Raw genomic sequence first — 19,019 nt, forward strand, 5'->3', positions numbered from 1 at the left:
GTCTATTGTGGGCTCAAGAAGATGCTTAGCAGCCATATGACTGTGGCAGTACAATATGGCTGGGAGCAAGATCCACACTAGAGGATGAATATGGAGGTTTGAGGACATGGATCCACAGCTGTCTTTGTCCCTCAGTGACAGCTCTATCTGCTGCGAAGGGGACATGTGGAAGAACATAGACTTGTAGGTCTGCAAAAATATTGGCCAATCATTTCATGCACGTTCTGATCCAGCTGATCCTGAGAGACTGGGAGCTAGAACATTTGCAGGATATGGGCTCTACTCTGTACGGTAAATTTGCTGAGGAAGAATGAAAATCAGTATAACCTTATTCCTGAATTTCATTTGTATTTACTTGAGTAATGACTTGGAGGTCTAATGCTTTCTCCTTTGTTATCAATGGGAAGACTTAGCTGGTTCCCTGGTGTTTTCTATTAAGCTTCTAGGTGCCACAGCCATTGAGGACAAGTTACAAGATGGAGTCCCACAGACGATTGAGACTCTTGCCAAAGCCAACATTAAGATATGGGTTCTTACTGGAGACAAACAAGGTAAAGGGGCTACAGCTTTGGATATTTCTTTTCTCTCCCACCGATGGATGGTTCCGCTAAGACCCATGTTCTCATTCTTTTTTTCCTTTGAAAAACTGTACAGAGAACAAACTTACAGGGCTTTGCTTCATTGCCAGCTACGCAAAACTCCAGTTATCTGGAATTAGACCAGGTAGCTGTAGCTAGTGCGTGTTCTTAATTCCTGCTCTGAGGCTGGAATCAGGGTGAAGACAGCATCTTTTGCCTTTGGAGAGGTGACAATGAACATCCCATAGTCACTGTCATATGAAAAGGTGTCAGTTTAGTACAGCTGTTCATCCTGGTAAAGAAGGTGGAAAAAATCTTGTCATTCTTTCCAGGAACTTTAACGTTAAAGTGGATGTCGGGTTGGTTTCAATTTGGTCCTGGCATTAATGATCCAGAATAGAAATTAAGGAAACATAGGCTTTTGGAGAAAGCATTAAATTGGAAAAAAATGAGAATAGACTCCAATAAATTCTTTTGGAGAAATAGCAACTTCACTGAAACAACGGTGTTTCGGGGAGGCCAAAAGTGTTTGCAAATAATTTCTTCCAAGAAATGAGCAGAGAATTTTTGAGAAAAATTAAACGTTTCATCTTGTCATGTTCCAAATGTAATAGTCTTGCTTATGAAATACCAAAATATTTTTTTTCAGAATTTTCTGAACAAAATGTCTTGATATTCTTCTTCAAAACTATGGTTTGGGGCTTTTCTGGGGGTAAGGCGGGGGAAAGTTAAATATCCTGAAAAATTTTTTTGGAATCAACATGAAATGTTTTTTGTTGCTCCAAGTATGTTGGCCAAAGGGTGTTTTGAGCTTTTTCATTTTGCTGGAATTGTTTTTATCTGTGGCCTTGTAAAGCCCAGTTAGGGGAGATTTGCTGCTACGTCCGTCAAGGTGACTCTCCTGGCTCTCTTAAACTGTTGACTTTGAAAGGCTCAGAGCTCTTTTGATTGAGAAAGAGAACTTTTGTCATGTGTGTAAAAAGGCCACAGAGACGGTGGGTGAGTTTGGGGCTGCTAGGATCAGTCATCTTCCTGGTTTATCTATCTTTCCCAGAGACAGCAATGAATATTGGTTACTCCTGCAACTTGCTGAATGATGACATGGAAGATGTTTTCGTTATTGAAGGCAGCACATCTGATGATGTACTTAATGAGCTCAGGTAAATGGCTGAAATATACAGCTTCATTGCTGTGCACAGACACTATTCTTATTTTGTATTATTGCATCTTTTTTCCTGTGGGCTTTACTTGGTGCAGTTCATTCAGGTATCTTAGATAAGGGCTAGCTGGCTCTCTGGAAGATCCAGCAGCTAAACACAATGTAGAAATCTCTGAGGATAAACTCTGAATTTCTTGATCCAAGGGGTCAAATCTATATAAATGTATAAGAAAGCAGAGTCAGGCAGGCAATATCAGCTGACATTCAACAAGCAATCTGGAGCCGTAAAGCCTTTGGCTCCAGGCTTGAGCTATGCTGTTGCTCTACTGCTGTTGCCATTCATCCACATTGTGGTCCTTTGTCTGGATATGGTCCTTTTCTAGCATTATCTGGAAATCTGCCTTCCTCCATAGCCTCCCCAGTAGACACAAGTTCTTTGGTTTAGGTGGAAAATGGCAAAGTTTTTTAGTCCTTTTCTCTTGAAGTAGGTGGTTGCCAGACAACATGCACAGAAAATTGGGATGCCCTTTGGTATGCTCTCCTCCATGGCATTCAGATGATTTGTTTGACTTTAAATCAGCACAGGTTTAGTACACACTTCTTAGAGTTTCAGAAGCATGTTGGTGATCTGCAGAAACAGCAGCAGCTAAACCACACATGTTGTTGTAGGGATACAGGGGAAATTGAGCTAAACTATCAAAGGGAAGCATCATTTTTTTATTTTCATCAAGTTGATTTAATAAAAGATAGATATCTTCACAAGTTTTTCATTATTTTTCTTTATTTTTTTAGGAATGCAAGGAAAAAGATGAAGCCAGACTCCTTTCTGGACAGTGATGAAATCAACATTCAGTTTGAAAAATCATCAAAACCCCCCAAAATTCTACCTGATGAGCAAGCAAACGGAGTGTATGGTCTGGTTATCACTGGCCACAGCCTGGTAAGGAAGGTTCAAAGTGATGTTAGGGCTGAGTTCTTTTAAGAACTTAATGTGATAGGGACATACTGGAAGACTGAAAATGCTTTAAAAATTCAGCTCAAGAGGACTGGATTTTTTTTTTCCTAATTGAAGATTAGGTTCAGTGGTTGTCTGAGATGTCAAAGGTGATGGGCAAGGTTTCAGAAGACTGGAACATGGAAGAGTTGGCCCTAATGTTATGTGAATAGAAGGGGCAGAATAGCTGGATTAATTTTAATTTCCAGAGAGATACTAGAAAAATAATCAGGCAGTTTATGGATGCAGCAAGAAGCTAACATCAGACATGGGTTTCAAGTACGCCAAGAACACATTCTAGTAAATATATCTGATAACAGATGTATTTAACAGATAGGATATATATTTTATAACCTAACTAATAAATTGTTTGGTGCTCTCTCCCATGATGTTATTCCAAGCAAACTGAAGTAATGCAGTCTAGATGAAATTGTTAAGTGACAGGTGCAAGACTGCTTGGAAAGCATGGCTCTTAAGGGCTCATTGTTGAACTAAAACAACAGTTAAGCAGCATCTGCAGGGAGCTATCCCACATCTATTTGATATTCAGTGTTTTCATTAACTGCTTAAAAAGAGAGTAGATAACACCAGGCTCAGAGAAACTGCAGGCACATCCCGCACAAAGAAATTCAAATCTGGGCTGTGTGCAAGCAGCCAGTCCACACAGCCCGCAGCAGAGTGGACACAGCCAGTCTCAGCAAGACCATGGCTTTCTCCTGGGTGTGCACCACAAGGACAGTGTGGACAATATTATATGTTATTTATTTATTCCTATGAACCTAGATCTTGGACAATGGTAATAGTGCTGATACAGTCCCACTCAAACACAGCATCTGTTCAGTGCCATATCCCTATGTTCAGATGGGTGGGATGGCAGCACTGGGGCTATGCACACATGTGGTCTTGCTTAAACACAGCAAACAAACAGAAGCACAGCAGGATCTGTAACGGCATCATCATACAACTAGTTGATTTGTGTGCAATACCATTAATAGAGCTGCTATGTGATAACATTTTGCTAGTGCTGTGCAGCGAGGATGATGCGCTGAAAGCCATCTCTAATGGCAGTGACCAGCTGGTACTAAAACTAGGCCATGAAAAGGTCTCTCTTGTTGAGCAACCCTGCCACTGATGGGAGGGAAGCGTGGGTGCTGGTGACTCACAGCGCTCTGTTTCAAGAAGAAAAGATATCTGGCCTAAGGATTGTCTGCCTTACACAGAAAGGGCAGTGGGCCTACTGTAATGGCTCTGAGGAGGAGAGAGCTGTAGATTCCTTCCATTAATGTCTACTGAGAAGAGACATCAAAGAACAAAGCCAAAAAGCACAGTCTGAAAGAAATATGAAAATCTAACACTGCTCCCTCCTCCTCATGCAGAGCTGGAGGGGTGACCAGACATCCAATTATCTCTGTGCTTCCTGAATAGAAATAACACAACTGACTGATCTAAAAAGTCAGCACTCAGAGCAAAGTTACCTTCTGCCTATCTTCGTGTTTTGCTTTGTCATGCCAACCTGAGCTCAGCTTTTTCCATGTTTTTTTTTAATTAAGTACTCCCAAATTAAAATATTTTCTATTTATACCATGGATCTCCTAGAGCTTAAAAAATAAACCAAGAGGGATAAGCAGAGACTCTTTTGCATGGAGATAGCAAGGCTGTCTCAGGCCTAGCAGCAGTTTTGTTGACTTAGTGTTCGTGTTGTTTGACACTGCTGCTGCACTGTCAGGTTACATCAACTAGAGCAGTTGTTGTGCAAATCCAGCTGTAGTGCACCCGAAGAGAAAGCTCGCAGGTGTACGCTGCATGGCATGATGTTGTGTGGTGTGGATGCTCCCTGCGACTGAATGGACAGAATCACTTGGGGTATCTCATACCTTCCTTCTGCCAAATGGAAGAACTAGCTCAGTTCTCATTTCCTTCCCGCTGCACCCTCTTTGTCAGGCCACGAGTTGCTGCTAGTCTGACCTGAACACTTATTTTCTCTTCTTCTCAGGCTTATGCACTGGAAGGGAATCTGGAGCTGGAGCTGGTGAGAACTGCCTGCATGTGCAAAGTGGTGATCTGCTGCCGGGTGACTCCGCTGCAGAAGGCCCAGGTGGTGGAGCTGGTGAAGAAGTACAAGAAGGCTGTGACCCTGGCAATCGGAGATGGCGCCAATGATGTCAGCATGATCAAAAGTGAGTGATGGCCGACAGCCAGCATGCTCTAGCAAATGGACTCACTGCTGCATTAGCTATCTGAGGTGGCTTAGCAGCCGGAACATGTATCTGGGTGCCTTCTGTATCACCCTCTTCATGGCACCAAGTGCCTGTGCCCCAAGTTTCTACAGAGCACTGTCACTATAGGCTACTCATGTCTCCTGCCTTCCAGGACATACAGGAAGGCCCTTTGCTGTGCTTCCACCACCAGGATGGCAGCAAGCTAAGATTGCACTCACAGCCTACTTCTCTGTTTCACCTGTTGCGGAGGAGTTCAGATAAAAGTGCAACTTAACAGAGTTCTGTGGCAAGGTTCACTCTATTATTTATTACATGGAGGAAACATATAGTGGGGGAATCAGGTTAGAATCATTTTTTGAATGATTGACACAGGGACTGGAGGTGCAGAAAGGTAAGGGAGACCTACCTGTCGAGTCACGAGGGTCAGAAAGGACCCCCTTGCTTTCTAAACTCCTTCTCAGAGAGGAGTCTAGGGGTGGCTGGATCCAAACTTAGTCCCAGACTTGGTCAATGATTTATGTCTAAGAGACACAAGGGTAGGGGACGATGTGTGTTTATGGCTAAAGGATTATATGTGCACACATGATTCTTAATATCACTTAGCTAAGATTTCAAAGTTTCATCATGCTTATTCCCACTTCACTTACTTTCCATCTGGGTGTCTGCTGTTAGTTTACTCCAAAGTTCGAACCCGAGGTTTCCCAAAGCAGACTCTCAGGCATCAGATTTTATAAAATAATAATAGAGTGGTACAGCAGCATGGTCAGCTCGTGCCTCTGGAGAAGGTCCGAAAGGCCAAAGAAAGAAATCCCTGTGCAATTATACCCTTATAGACTATTCACCCACCTCTCATGTGATGGTTTGGTGCAGTAGCAATATTTGGGTCTGGGGTCTTCTCGTTCCTCACTGGATTCCTTCACTGCCTTCAGACAGGCTGTTACCTTGTCTAGTTGCAGCTGCTGTTGATGGTTTGTAGCCATGGAGCCTCTGTATCTTCCGATTTACAGCGGCTCAGGAGGTGCTGTTGTGACTAAGTAGGTGCACGTTCAGTAAACCTGAGTGGGAATTTACAGCTTGTGGCCTGAGGCTTCAGCTTGTGGCCTGAGGCTTCACTTTGCTACTCGTGCTAAGCAAAGCTGAGCAAACAACATCTAAACCACACAACATCATAACTCTAATTCATTCTATTGAAAACTGACTTATTTAAGCTAAACAACTGATATCTCTTAACACTGAAAGGTGTCCCTGTTAAAGGGGAGAGTTGCCTGGCATTCAGTCCAGTTGCCGTCCAAGGAGGATTCAAATTGGGCTCATCCAGCGATCTGACATTGGTAAAAGGTCTTGTTGCTTCGAGGAGCAGCCTTGGGAGGTGTCCCAGCTCAGGGGGAGACCATCGCTGTGCAGCCACGCTGCCTGGCAGGGCGAGCTCGGACAACTGAGGCTGTCGTATTTATGGGACAAAGTGGTTGGCTCCTAGTCAAATTGCACACGATGTCAAAGGTACTCATGGACTCCTCGTACCCACAACTTGTCGGTGTTCACTGTGTCTCTGCTTCTATGTGGGTTTCCTAGAGGAGTTCTTGGTCTGGCTGCAGCTCAGGCCTTCACCTCCTTTGGAGCCTGCACCAAACTGCTGCTGGTTTGGTTAAGGGGAGATCGAGTCTGCGAGTCCAAAGAAGGACAACGAAACTGGTGAAGGGTCTAGAGCACAAGTCTTATGAGGAGCAGCTGAGGGAACTGGGGTTGTTTAGTCTGGAGAAAAGGAGGCTGAGGGGAGACCTTATTGCTCTCTACAACTACCTGAAAGGAGGTTGTAGCGAGGTGTGGGTGGTCTCTTCTCTCACGTAACAAGTGACAGGATGAGAGGAAATGGCCTCAAGTTGCACCAGGGGAGGTTTAGATTGGATATCAGGGACAATTTCTTCACCGAAAGGGTTATCAAGCATTGGAACAGGCTGCCCAGGGAAGTGGTGGAGTCACCATCCCTGAAGGTATTTAAAAGATGAGTAGATGTGGTGCTTAGGGACATGGTTTAGTGGTGGACTTGTCAGTGCTAAGTCAACGGTTGGACTTGATGATCTTAAAGGTCCTTTCCAACCAGAACAATTCTGTGACTCTATCAGTGCATCCTATTCTGACATGACTCTAAGGTAGTGCATCACACTACCTTAGAAGAGACAAAAGCCCATCAGGGCTGTGACATGTCCACATGTGTGTCTGCATGGCCACCATCACAAGGGCAATACAAAGAACAAATAAGTTTATTTCAGAGAGTGCCTGTCTGCAATGCAGAAAGAAAATCTTCATATAGTCCGTATAATGTGACATGACTTTTTTTTTAACATTTCCTTGTGGTAGCGCCATTTGTCAGTTATCTCCCTTGTATTATAAGACACGGGCTTCTAGAACCCTTTGTCCTTGAGCACCATTTGATGCTGCATTACCTCAGCGAATTTATGAAAAAAATCCCCTAACTAGGTATAATTAAATTAAGATTATTCAGAAGGGTCTATTGCTAATCTTCCTTGTGTTAATTTGCAAGAACTGATTAACTGGAGCCTTTTAATTAAGAAAGAAAAAGCTAAGTAGGGAGCTTCAAGGGAGATAAGTCAGGCAGTCAGTAAAGAAAGGATAAGAAAAACAAGTTAAAGTGTACATGATAATTAGAAACTAACAGCCCCCCACGAGAGGGTTGGGACTTTGGGATTTTACCAATTCACTGTTCCATGGAAACCTCTCAATCTAACCGACCTCCAGCCATCAAGATTGTTCTCATTAGTTAAAGCTGTATAATTAGCTGTCACATTAAACTTATGTCCATGTTTAATAAACCCAAGTTACTATCAAAAGAGACGTGACTCTTCTATCTAATTATTTGATTGAACTAATAAAGCCCAGGAAATGTAAAAAGGCTACAGTCTGCCTTGTAGCACTGTGTTTGAAAAATGTAGAAGGGGTTTGAAGATTTTGCTTGTCTGGAGCGATATTTTAAGGCTGCCGGATGGACATGCATGCATGTAAATACAAGTCACATGTCAATGTTAATTAAAGTTATTTTTTCATAACAGCAGCTGTTATGCAACAGCATTTATGCTGTTGGAAAACATTCAGAAAGAAAACATGAATTGTCACTGAGGGTGTAATTTCATTCAAATAATACAAGCTCAGTTACTGGAAATGTATCACCACAGCCAAAATCATAATGCTGCTGCAATGATTAATGACCCAAAATATTATTATTTAACTTTATGTATGACTTTTTATGAAGGCTGGGAGGGAATTACACAGTGTCCCCATGCAGAGAACTTTTTTAAAAACCATGATAATCAAAACTCTCACTGTAATGATATGATCAATAACCTTCTTGTTGCAGCTGCCCACATCGGGGTTGGTATCAGTGGCCAGGAGGGGATGCAGGCAGTCTTGTCCAGTGACTTCTCCTTTGCACAGTTCCGTTACCTGCAGCGCCTGCTCTTGGTCCACGGCCGGTGGTCCTACATCCGCATGTGCAAATTCCTCAAATACTTCTTCTACAAGAATTTTGCCTTCACGTTAGTGCATTTCTGGTATGGCTTCTTCTCTGGTTTCTCAGCACAGGTAGGTCCAGCTTCTGTTTTCTCATGATCATATCTAGCATTTTCAAGCAAAGTATCTGGAAACATTTTAGAAGGAAATAAACTAAGCCATTGCCCCCACCTCACTGAACAGCACACAGGTCTGTCTTCTTCAGCTGTATGAGTATGAAGCAGATATTGCTTTCTTTGTTGTGCTGTTGATAGAGGACAGATGCCTGAAGACATTTAGGTGCATTATGAAGCACATAGGTCCTTCATGGGATTTCCAAAAGTGTTCGAAGTGACAACAGCCATCAAAGAAGGATACAGGTTACACAGAGACCTGATTAGTTTGGCACAGATCTGTGCAAGACCTATGCATGCCCTTTTAGCATATCTGAAGCAAAGAGTTTAACCCCAGGTGTGCTTCAGCAGCTTGCAAGAGGGGCCACTCTCCTGCAGCAAAAAATCTGGTTTTAGTTTAAGACAAACCAATCTCCAGCCAGCCCCTGGGAAGTGAAGATAGCGTGTAAGTGTTAGCCCAGGGCTGAGGGTGCGAGGGTGCAGGCATGGCGGCGGCCGCCCCATGGTGCCGGGGGGCTGTGTCCTCCTCTGGCTGTGGCCAGCAGCAGATGCTGAGCCAACAGGGCTAGCGTAACATGATCCTTCCCTGGTGTATTCCCACAGCTTATGGTAACAAGCCATTTAGGGCTGCTGAGCTTGAGTCACCTTATACTTCTGGTCTCAGTAGCATCTCAAACCAAGATGTCCTAGCATTTAATTGTGTATACTTCTGAAGAGGTGGAAAAGGCAGCCTTTTGCTAACTTCGTGCTCTGGTTTGGTTTTTTTTTCAGACTGTCTATGATGAGTGGTTCATTACACTTTACAATTTGGTATATACCTCCCTTCCGGTGCTAGGAATGAGCCTGTTCGATCAGGTACTGTTTCTATCATCACTTGGATTTTTTTAATAGGGGTTTTATCTCCAGGTGCTTTGAGCTGGTTCCATGAAGCAAAAGCAGATGACTTTTTCGCTAGCTATTGTCGCAGCTCCTAAAATAATTTCCTGCCAGTGAGACCTGAGAACACAAAAAAAGGATGCACCAGGGAGGAGATGGTGTATTATACTGATTTGACCTGTGGGTTTCAGTGTGTGGTGAGACTTTTGGGTTAGGCTGTTGACTACAGTAAAAGCTGCCATTGCAACGTTCCCCTGAGGTAGTCACATCTTACTAGCTGTGTTCCTGAAGTCTGACAAGTGACTTTTTAATGACCACACAGAACAAAGAATCAACAAGAACTCTTAAGCTAGGTTTTCCAGGTTCAGCCTTTCTAACCTTCCTGCAGTAATTTCACATACACATTTTTGCCTCATATGCTATTACTGTTCAACAAGACATGAGCAATAAAGCTGCTCCTATATGCCTTTTACAAGTTAAACAAGTAGGAACTTGCTACTCCGCAATGGTTCACAGTGTTCAGTGGACACTTAAGAGATCCAAGTCAGACAGTCTTGCCTGTGTGTGGATCCAGTGGAGGCATTTTCTATCTCTTAGCTTCCAGGCTATTCTCAGGAGAGCAGACCATGCAGTCTGCTTAAGACGAAGTGTACCTTCATTTTTTTTGCAGCACTTGTCAAGTTTCTCAGCACAAGAAAGGTGAAATCCAACATGGAAAATGTGTCTAGGTGAACTTGGGATGTGGCACACTCATCAGCACAACTGAGTGAACTGTGTGCTAAGCTTTTTCTCATGGAAATGCATGTTACAGGGACAAGGCAACCCTAAGTGGTCTTGCGTGGTCAGTTGGGTAGGTGCCAGTGAATCTGACCATCTCCCGTCTACTTTCAGGATGTGGATGATCGTTGGAGCATGCTGTTTCCTCAGCTATATGTGCCTGGCCAGCAAAACCTCTATTTTAACAAAGTGGTGTTTGTCAAGTGCATGTTGCAAGGGATCTACAGTTCCCTCATTCTCTTCTTCATCCCCTATGGGGCCATGTACAATACAATGAGAAGTGATGGGAAGGCCATTGCTGACTACCAGTCCTTTGCACTGATGGCCCAGACCTGCTTACTGATTGTGGTATCTGTACAGGTAAGGCATCCCAGGTAGTGGTTTTAGGAATTAGTCATTTTATGAAGGCAGCATCTGGAGGGCCACCTGGGATCTTGATAGCATTGTATTTGCTGTGACATTTTGTATTCTTGCAAAAAAAAGCCTCTTGACACCAGATTACTCTCCTCAGTTCAAAAGAACAACAGATTTGTGTGTTATGAAAGGTAAGGGTGACAGGAAAGCAGAGTCTTTGCCTTGGGAAGTTTGCAGTCATAGCAGACAAAACAGTTGAGTCTGGGAGTAGAGAAGGACTCATTCCAGTTTTATGGGATGGGTTTGAAGCACGGGACAGTCTGTCTGCTATCAGGCAGTTATTTATAGGGTCTCCATCATGAGGCTGTCTCTGTAGCCTGGCCCCATGCATGATGCAGATGGTAGAAAGAAGAAAGAAGAAATAGGTAAGACCTGGGTGGTACAAAATTCAGATGGTACTAGCAGGATGAGAGAAATTTCTTAAAAGAAAAGCCAATCAATCTTACCTCCCTAGATGATGGTTTGTGCTGTCTGAGGTCTTATAGTCTCCTTCTCCTAACTGTCAATGCTAGATGACAGCTTGGGGGTGGGGACATAAGCATGGCTCATTTGAACTTAGCGTCCTTTCTCCAGTACTGGCCACTGGTGAATGCTTGAGAAGAGTGCAACAGGGCAAATGTAGTAACACTTGCCTTGAGTGGTCTCCCAGCATCCTGTGATCTGTGGCTTGGTATTTCTTGAGACTTGAATGAATAACAGCCTTGGGAGCAGGGGTACAAACAAGAGGACAAGATCTCTAGCTGTGTTCAGCACAGATCTGCTAAATAATTAATGCACTGACAATAGCTGTATTGCTCCATTCTTTCAGATTGGCTTGGACACATCTTACTGGACAGTTGTGAACCAGTTCTTCATCTGGGGCAGCCTTTCTGTTTACTTTGCTATCACCTTCACCATGTATAGTGATGGCATGTACCTGATCTTCACAGCTTCCTTTCCATTCATTGGTAAGCTCTGGGACAAACCTGGATTCCATGCAAAATGAGCATATGCAGGGCTTAAATGTGTTGAGTATTTCTAGTACACATTATTACTTCTCTAGAGACAGTAACAAAATATATTGATTGCCTTTTCTACCAGAAATGCCAGGGTATATCTGAGGGCTGCTAGGAATACTTATTTTGAATCCCATCCATCCAGGTGAGTGTGGGATACATTCACTTTGTTGCATAAGAATGCACATTCACATGCAGCCACATGAATGATCCTTTAAATAAACCTACTGAACTGGCTCGAATGCTTCCTGCTGCTCTTTTACATTCTGTTTCCAGGTGTACAATTCTTACACATATCTAGCAGCATTTTGTTTGCAGAAGGATGAGTGTTCTTTTGTAAATAAGTTAACATGTAGGTACAGGAAAGCATAGAACTACAACACCCAGTTAGACACAAGGAAAATACCATGTGATTATGGTGAGCCTTCAGCCAGGTTAAATGGCAAATTTCCAACAAAGAAAAAAATCCAGTGATGACCAGGTCTTTGGAGATACTCTACATAACAGATTTCTGAATGCATGCAGAAGGTGAAGGATAACATAAAAATGAGTCTGTCTCCTGAGACTTTGACCAGGAGGAAGACAAAAGCTTAGCAAAGTAATTCAGATGCTTTTAATAGCTCCATGCATCCATAGCTAATATTGATACAGCATTGTCATAAGACTTTACTTTTGAAATCCCAGTGCTTTTGTTTCAAGTGTCAGGTTGTTGTATTAATCAATGCCTTTAGTTCTGGATGAATTGTTAAGCCAGACTTGTTCTGCCCATCTTCACTGCAACACCAAGGTGCTCGGTCATTTTAGAAAAATCTGAGATGCAGATCAGTTGTTGCAATGTATTTTCCAAGCAGATGGTCACATCCACTGTAAGATGGCTTTTAGTATTGAAAGTGCTGAGTGAGAGAAGACAGTGTCTGTTCGATTTCCAAAGACAGGTGGTAACTCACTTGCCAGGGATATCTCTATCTGCTGCTCTGTTGATACTACATAGGTCAAACTAGACATAATGCTGAGCGCCACTTAACAAGGTCTCAGTCTGAAACCATTTTTAAGGAAAGTGCTTCTCCTCTGGACTCAGACAGCTTGTTTACTTTAATTTCAGTGGAGTTGTATTACAGCAGAATTTGGTCAACTGAAAACATTCAGCAGCTTTACTGCCAACAACAGCATCATTAAACCCTGTAATGAGGGTTTTGCAGACTGTTTGTTCTATCTTACATTCCTTCAGCTTTGGAGGACCTAGAAGTGAGCACTTTGGTTTCAGAAAATAGGGCAGTGTCATGCCGGCACATAGCAGTTGCTCTGCCAATACCCATTAGGCCATGCTGTCTGTGCAGACACCCAAGCAATGCATGTTCCTCTCATAAAGGACTGTGATCCTATTGTCTACTGGGCAGTCAGAGTCAGTACTCCACATGGTTCAGGAAATGGTGCTGGAAAGTAAGAAAATAGTGTTCCTCCTTTTGCACTAGAGTCCTGGCAAAAGGTGAGAGAGCTGGACTGCTGCTGAAGGTGTCTTGAGCATTTATATCAGTCCTTTGCAGTGATTTAACTCTTTGTAAAGAGATGTCGTTCACTCTGACATCCTTGTCTCCCTGAGTCGTTGCTGCAGTTGAGTCTAGACATTGCATTTTTCTGTGCTCATCTCAGACAGTGACATTCGTCAAGTGCTTTGGAATCTCACAGGGTGAAATGTTCAAGTGAATGATGGTGAGAGTGGAGCTGTTACAGTTTTAAGCATGTTTTTGTTTTTCAGGTACGGCTCGAAACACCCTCAGCCAACCAAATGTGTGGCTAGCAATCTTCCTCAGCATCACCCTCTGTGTGCTGCCTGTAGTTGGCTTTCGATTCCTGAAGGCTCAGTTAAAGCCAACCCCCAGCGATAAAGTAAGGAGATACCTTATTAAACCAGAAATCCTGCTTACTACCACCTAAACTTACCATGCAGCCATATTGCATGGGCCTGGCATTGCTCAGGGCGTATGTCCCTGTAGGTGCAAGTGCTGCCATCTGTCTGTCCCCTAGTTCCTTGAGAAGGAGGACTGAATTTGGGTTTTGGCACAGTTCAAGCCATCGGCAGCTGGGACCAAGGCTGAGGCTATTTAGAAGTGGACTAGGTTGCACTGGAGTGAGGAAGCCACACTATTTTTAGGTGCAGGGTTTAAGTGCTGTGGTTCTGTGGCAAAGGAGTGGCATGTTTTAGTCCTCCCGCCCTGCTGCCATACCGTTTTTAGCTTGGCAGACCACAGCCCGTCATCCTCCACCCAGGTGTAAGTGTTTGCTGGGGATTTTTTGATTTCAGAATTTACTTCATTTGTACCCAATGGTTATACGCCCCCTCCGAAACCAGCTGCCCTCTCATCCCGGGAATATGGAGATGAGGCCGTTAGGGCAAGGAGAGGCCGGGAGAGATGGGGTGGACAGAGAGCACACAGCTCACTACAGCCAGTGGACCCCTCCGGAAGATCAGCATAAACGCAGCTCCCGGGGCTGGCTGTCAAACAAGAGCATCTGCTAAATGCTGCTGCCACCTGGCGCTGCCTTCCTCTTCCTGCACGGAGCTGCGAGACACGAGTGTCCGAGCACAGCCCCACGGGCATGCTCCTCAGTGGCTGCGCTGAGCATCCTTGGGATGTCTGTGAAGCTCCCCAGGCACTCCAGGACTGTTAGAGAATGAGTGAAGGGGAATTCTCAGCCCTTGCAGAGGGAGTAGGTGGGTGCTAGAAAAGACTGCTAGGTCAGGAGGTCCTCAGGACACAGTTAGAGGCAGTTCAGATGTGTAAAAATGGGCTGAGTTTACCCTTCAGTTGAGTAGAAGTCCAACACAGCTGTGGCCCAGGATCCCAACCTCAGCGTCTGGGCTGAGCATCTCACTCTGGTGCAAAATTACTTTACTTTTCTACCACCTGTGGTAACTCAGTTGTCATGAATGGAGTGTTTGGGTTTCCTGCTGTACTGAGATCCCCAGCTGGAAGTATAAAAGTAACTTAAATACAAGCCCGATGCTTAGAGAGGCCAAGTACCTACACCTGCCACCGTTCCAAGCAGGAAGGACAGGGGTCTGGTGGCTGGGGATCTGCCGAGCTGCTGGCACTCAGTACTGGCCTCCTGCCTTTGACAGCCCATTTCTGAAAAGATGCTTGTCTGCAGATCTCGGTGGCCATGTAGGAGCAGAGAGCCCAGTACCTGCAAATAAAGTGCATTAGTTCCTTCCCTTCTGTTAAGGAATATGAGAATCTATTGATCACCATTCTCATCTTAAAAGGCTTTTACATATTGGAGATCCTCTTCAGTAGTCTGTTTTCTAGATTAAGTAAGCCAGTTTAAAAAGATTTCCTTATTTGTTTTCTGGACTTTTGACTATTGTTAAGATGGCTATCACATTTTGGGTTATTTGACTGAAGTGCCTGAAGAGCTGCAGTAATACCCTAACTGAGGCATCACAGAGCTGTGAGGAACAAAACACTAAAATCATTCCCTCCCAAGTCTTACAGATGACACTTCTGTTAATGCCTTTTAGAATAAGACTTGCTTTTCCTTTTGCCAGGCTGCCATCCTGTGCTGCCAGTTCAGCTCCTGCTCTGCAATGCTTCCTGCCATCCCCCGGTTTTGTCAATTGTTTTTGGCTGTGGACCCCTGCTTCTGTTTCCCTTTCTTTGCACCTCTTTTACTGTGCTTGTGAATAATGATGCACTTCCCTACTTTTCCATTTTATTTTCGGATTTCAGGTCCTGCTCAAGATCAAAGAAGCCAAAAAGAGGCCACCTCCACCCTCACCCAAGAGACGCCTGCGTCGGACCAGCACCCGCCGCTCTGGCTATGCCTTCTCCCATCAGCATGGCTTTGGAGCACTCATTATGTCTGGGAGAAACATGCGGCCAAAATCACCTTTTGCCACAACGGGAACGTTTTCACCAAATAGTGACAAATATAAACACAAAGGACTATAAAAAAAAAAAAAGACAAAAAATACCTACAAAGCAAACCAAAGTAAAGGGCTGTTGGGAGAGGAGGCTGTGCTCCCTGCAAAGCACTGAGCCCGTGGCCACCTAGCCCTCTGGGCTAGCAAATCAAAGACTTGGGCCTTTCACCTACATGCACCCTCTGACTTCAGCTTCTCTTCCAAAGACGTGTGCTGCTGCCAGGGAAGGCAGGCAGGGTGAATTAGAGCTGTTGTATGGTATCCCAGAGGGCCTCTCTGGAACAAGAGAGAACATGCTGCAGGAGGCATCTCCACTCCCTGAGATTGTTCATAACGCTATTTTTTCCCCCCTCCCTTTAACTACATACCTCAGAGCAAAGAGAAGTCCAAGCTGAGGAAAAAGCTGAATTGGCAATGCCTTTCTCATTCACGTGCCTTTTTTTCTGTCATGAATCCACTCTGGGCCATATTACTGGGGTGACAGTATTGACCCCAGGTGTGCCTTAGGTCCAGCCACACAAACCCCAAATCCCCAATCTTTGTAATATCTGTAATTTTGTAGCCTTTTTACTGTATGCAGGCACTTTGGAAGGCATGAGTTGGAAATAACCTCCTTCCAAACTAACAGTTAATCCAGTTTCTCAAGAGATGGCCAGTGCCCAAATACCCCCCTCTTCTCACATCTGCGGTCGGGAAGTGTTGCAAGCTCAGAGAAACCCTAGTTGGTCAAAGGACAAGGACTTGACATTCATCAGCCTGCCCTGTTTTATCTGCATTGCAAATCTGCTCTTGTAAGAGATCATTGTCCTCAGAGCCCTCTCAGTTTTTGTAGCTGGGCACCAGCCATTCCATTTAGACTTAAAGGGCAGAAGCAGCTCAGGCTCCCATATGGATCAAGCCATAAAATCTGTCCCTGAGAACCCCGTGTCATGCTTAGGGCTCATCTGAGCTGCCAGCACCAGGTGTCTCTCCCACTCAGCCCAGTAACAGGCTGAGGCACATGGACACCTGACTTGATGGAGATCACACAAGCCATATCAGAGGCAGAGATGCTATTTCATGGCTAGCTCAGGGTGTCCTGCCCTTTCCTCCACCGGCGCTTTTGCTCAGTGTAAGGGATGAAGCATGACCTGGTGGCTCCCTCACCCTCCCTGCTGAGCAGTGTGGTCAAGTTTCAGAGGAACTTAGTGAGGGCTCAGGGGCCTCTGCAGAGTTCCTCTGTGCTGGCAAGTATTTTATTTGGGAACAGTTCGTCTGTCAATCATGAGTTGCAGAGAGCTGAAAATCCTATCAGTCTGGCTGCCAGCAGAGGGACCTAAGGTACACAGGCACAGCCAAAGACTGTGTGATCCTGAGGGACTGGGATTTGCTCTCTGTTTTGTTACACCAGCTCCATAATCAGCAGGGTTACTGGGTGGAAGGCCAGTGTGGCAGCATGACAGTCTGTCCTGCCAGCACTGCTGAGCTGTCTAAATGGAGCTTTTTTGTGCAGAGAACTAAGCAGCATTGGCTGTTGTATTTTTTCCCGCTCCTTTATACAAATTTAGACTCCTTCCTTGTTTTGAGTTGGATTTTTTTGCACAGTAACCATCTGGTATTTAGTGGGAACTCTGTGCCTTGAGTCTCTGAGCTATCAGTGCAGGCAATGTATGATGGCAACAGGCCAGCCATGTCCCCATTTCATCCCATCTGCATATAACACCTTGCTGCCTGTGGTCCCAATTTCAGCAGTTACTGTGCAAGACAGTTCTAATAGAAAGTTTCATCTCCCTGTGTTTATCTGAGCACAGAAAAAAACACAGTCTGTTGCACCTGCTGCTTTGGGAGGCTTGTTGCAAACAGTGCTATTAAATTTCAGCATAGCCAGTGCAAAACTAGAGCTGGGACTGGGTCCAGACTTCAGCATCCAGGAGCTGCTTGCTAGGGAAGGAGCAAATTCTAATCTGGTGATCTCCCTTGCAAGGAGATACCTCAGTAAAGTGAGAGCCTACACCCTGACTAAGGAAACCACTGTGATAGTGCTTGTCACCCTCTGATTTACCATTCACTTTGCAGAGACAATTATGGCTTTCTGATGAGGATTATGTCTTTCACAGTCAGCCTTCCTGGGGCTAGAGGGAAAAGGAGAATTGATGCAGGTAAGCAGACATCCCCACAACACCCAGACAGGTCTGTGGACCGAGAGTCCATCAAAGCTGTTCCTAGCATGTAATGCCACAGCATACAATGCTGAGCAGCAGAGGCAGACCTTTTGCTGACAGAGCAAGGCAACTCTGAGACCGTGTCACTCTTCTCATATGGTTTACGTGCAAAGCACTCACCTTCTGGCTGAAGGGAACTTCCAAATGCTGCATAGGACGTGCTGGGGATAATAGAGCTGTTGGTGAAACTTCCGCCACATGCAAATATTTTAGTAGTTTGACAGCATTTGAAACATATCAGCTGGCAGTGATGTCTGTCCTACATCACTCCTGATTTTGTAAAATAATTTTTTTAAAAATAAAAATATTGAGACGACTGATTCCTTGCCAGTCTGCTAATTGATTAAAGGAGTTTCTAACCAGATGTATATGTTGTTCCTGAACCTCCTAAAGTAGGAGGAAGGTCTGCAGGAGGATGGATCTCAGATGACAGCGCTTTTTTTCATGCTATATCCTGATCTGGGAAACAAATTCCCAAACTTTTGATCCTATCAGGGATGTTTCAAGAGGAAGCTCAGACGAAAGGTCAGACATCCTTAGATGGAGGATGCTGACTCCCGGGAGGGACACAGGGGTGGGAACAGCTGCCTAGGGGTGTTGGAATTTCTTGTGTGCATGGTGCTCCCCCTTTTTCTCATTATTCTATAACATAGAGGTTCATGGTTTGAACACTGTGTTCTGCTGTAGCACCTAAATAGTTGCCAACTCACCAGGCAGCAGTTTTAAGGATCAGGAATGATAATGTTTTGATGATGATCAGTGATTATATGGTTACTTTTCTTACAGTGTAGCAGAGGAGGGCTTAGAGCATCTTCTCTCTCCCCTGAATCCCAACAGGGTGACATGTAGAAATGTCTGCCACTGATAGCACAGAGCATGAGGTGATTTTGCGCAGGGGCACGTTGAGGGTGTTTTACATGGCTAACTGAAACACCTGCATTCCTGCTAGGCTGCCCAGTGGCTCCCACTTTATCGGTGTGCACCCACACAACCCTCTTCCACAGACCTGTAGCCTGGAAGTCATTACTCGTGAGCAGCTCTTACAGAACGGGAGGGCAAAGGAGCACTGCATGCTTGCCCTAGGTTCTCCAACTGGAGTGAACCTCAGCAAGGTCTGTTGTAAGAAAGAAGCCATCTGAATAATGACCTGTGCTAATTACCACCTAGGAACAAAAACTGGAGCATATGGGAACTCTTGGATGCCTGTGGGCAGAGGTGCTGTGTCCTATAACCCCATCAGACCACT

The 19,019-nt window shown here is 44.6% G+C and overlaps 1 protein-coding gene across 3 annotated transcripts in view; it reads left to right on the top strand.

Moving 5' to 3' along the window:
- LOC137675936 (phospholipid-transporting ATPase ID-like) overlaps positions 1 to 18,082 on the top strand; it is a 76,769-nt gene extending 58,687 nt beyond the window's left edge. For 2 of the 3 annotated variants that reach the window (XM_068422272.1, XM_068422271.1), the window contains exons 19-28: positions 440 to 551; positions 1,633 to 1,738; positions 2,530 to 2,677; positions 4,725 to 4,908; positions 8,324 to 8,547; positions 9,360 to 9,443; positions 10,356 to 10,601; positions 11,464 to 11,602; positions 13,407 to 13,537; positions 15,379 to 18,082. In XM_068422272.1, coding sequence (XP_068278373.1) covers positions 440 to 551; positions 1,633 to 1,738; positions 2,530 to 2,677; positions 4,725 to 4,908; positions 8,324 to 8,547; positions 9,360 to 9,443; positions 10,356 to 10,601; positions 11,464 to 11,602; positions 13,407 to 13,537; positions 15,379 to 15,600 — 1,596 coding nt within the window. In that variant the 3' untranslated portion in view covers positions 15,601 to 18,082. The remainder of the gene's footprint in view (positions 1 to 439; positions 552 to 1,632; positions 1,739 to 2,529; positions 2,678 to 4,724; positions 4,909 to 8,323; positions 8,548 to 9,359; positions 9,444 to 10,355; positions 10,602 to 11,463; positions 11,603 to 13,406; positions 13,538 to 15,378) is intronic. The other variant, XM_068422273.1, reaches the window with a different exon arrangement.
- The last annotated feature ends 937 nt before the right edge of the window (positions 18,083 to 19,019 follow it).

The sequence above is a fragment of the Nyctibius grandis genome, chromosome Z, assembly GCF_013368605.1.
Source record: "Nyctibius grandis isolate bNycGra1 chromosome Z, bNycGra1.pri, whole genome shotgun sequence".
In the NCBI taxonomy this organism is placed as follows: Eukaryota; Metazoa; Chordata; class Aves; order Nyctibiiformes; family Nyctibiidae; genus Nyctibius; species Nyctibius grandis.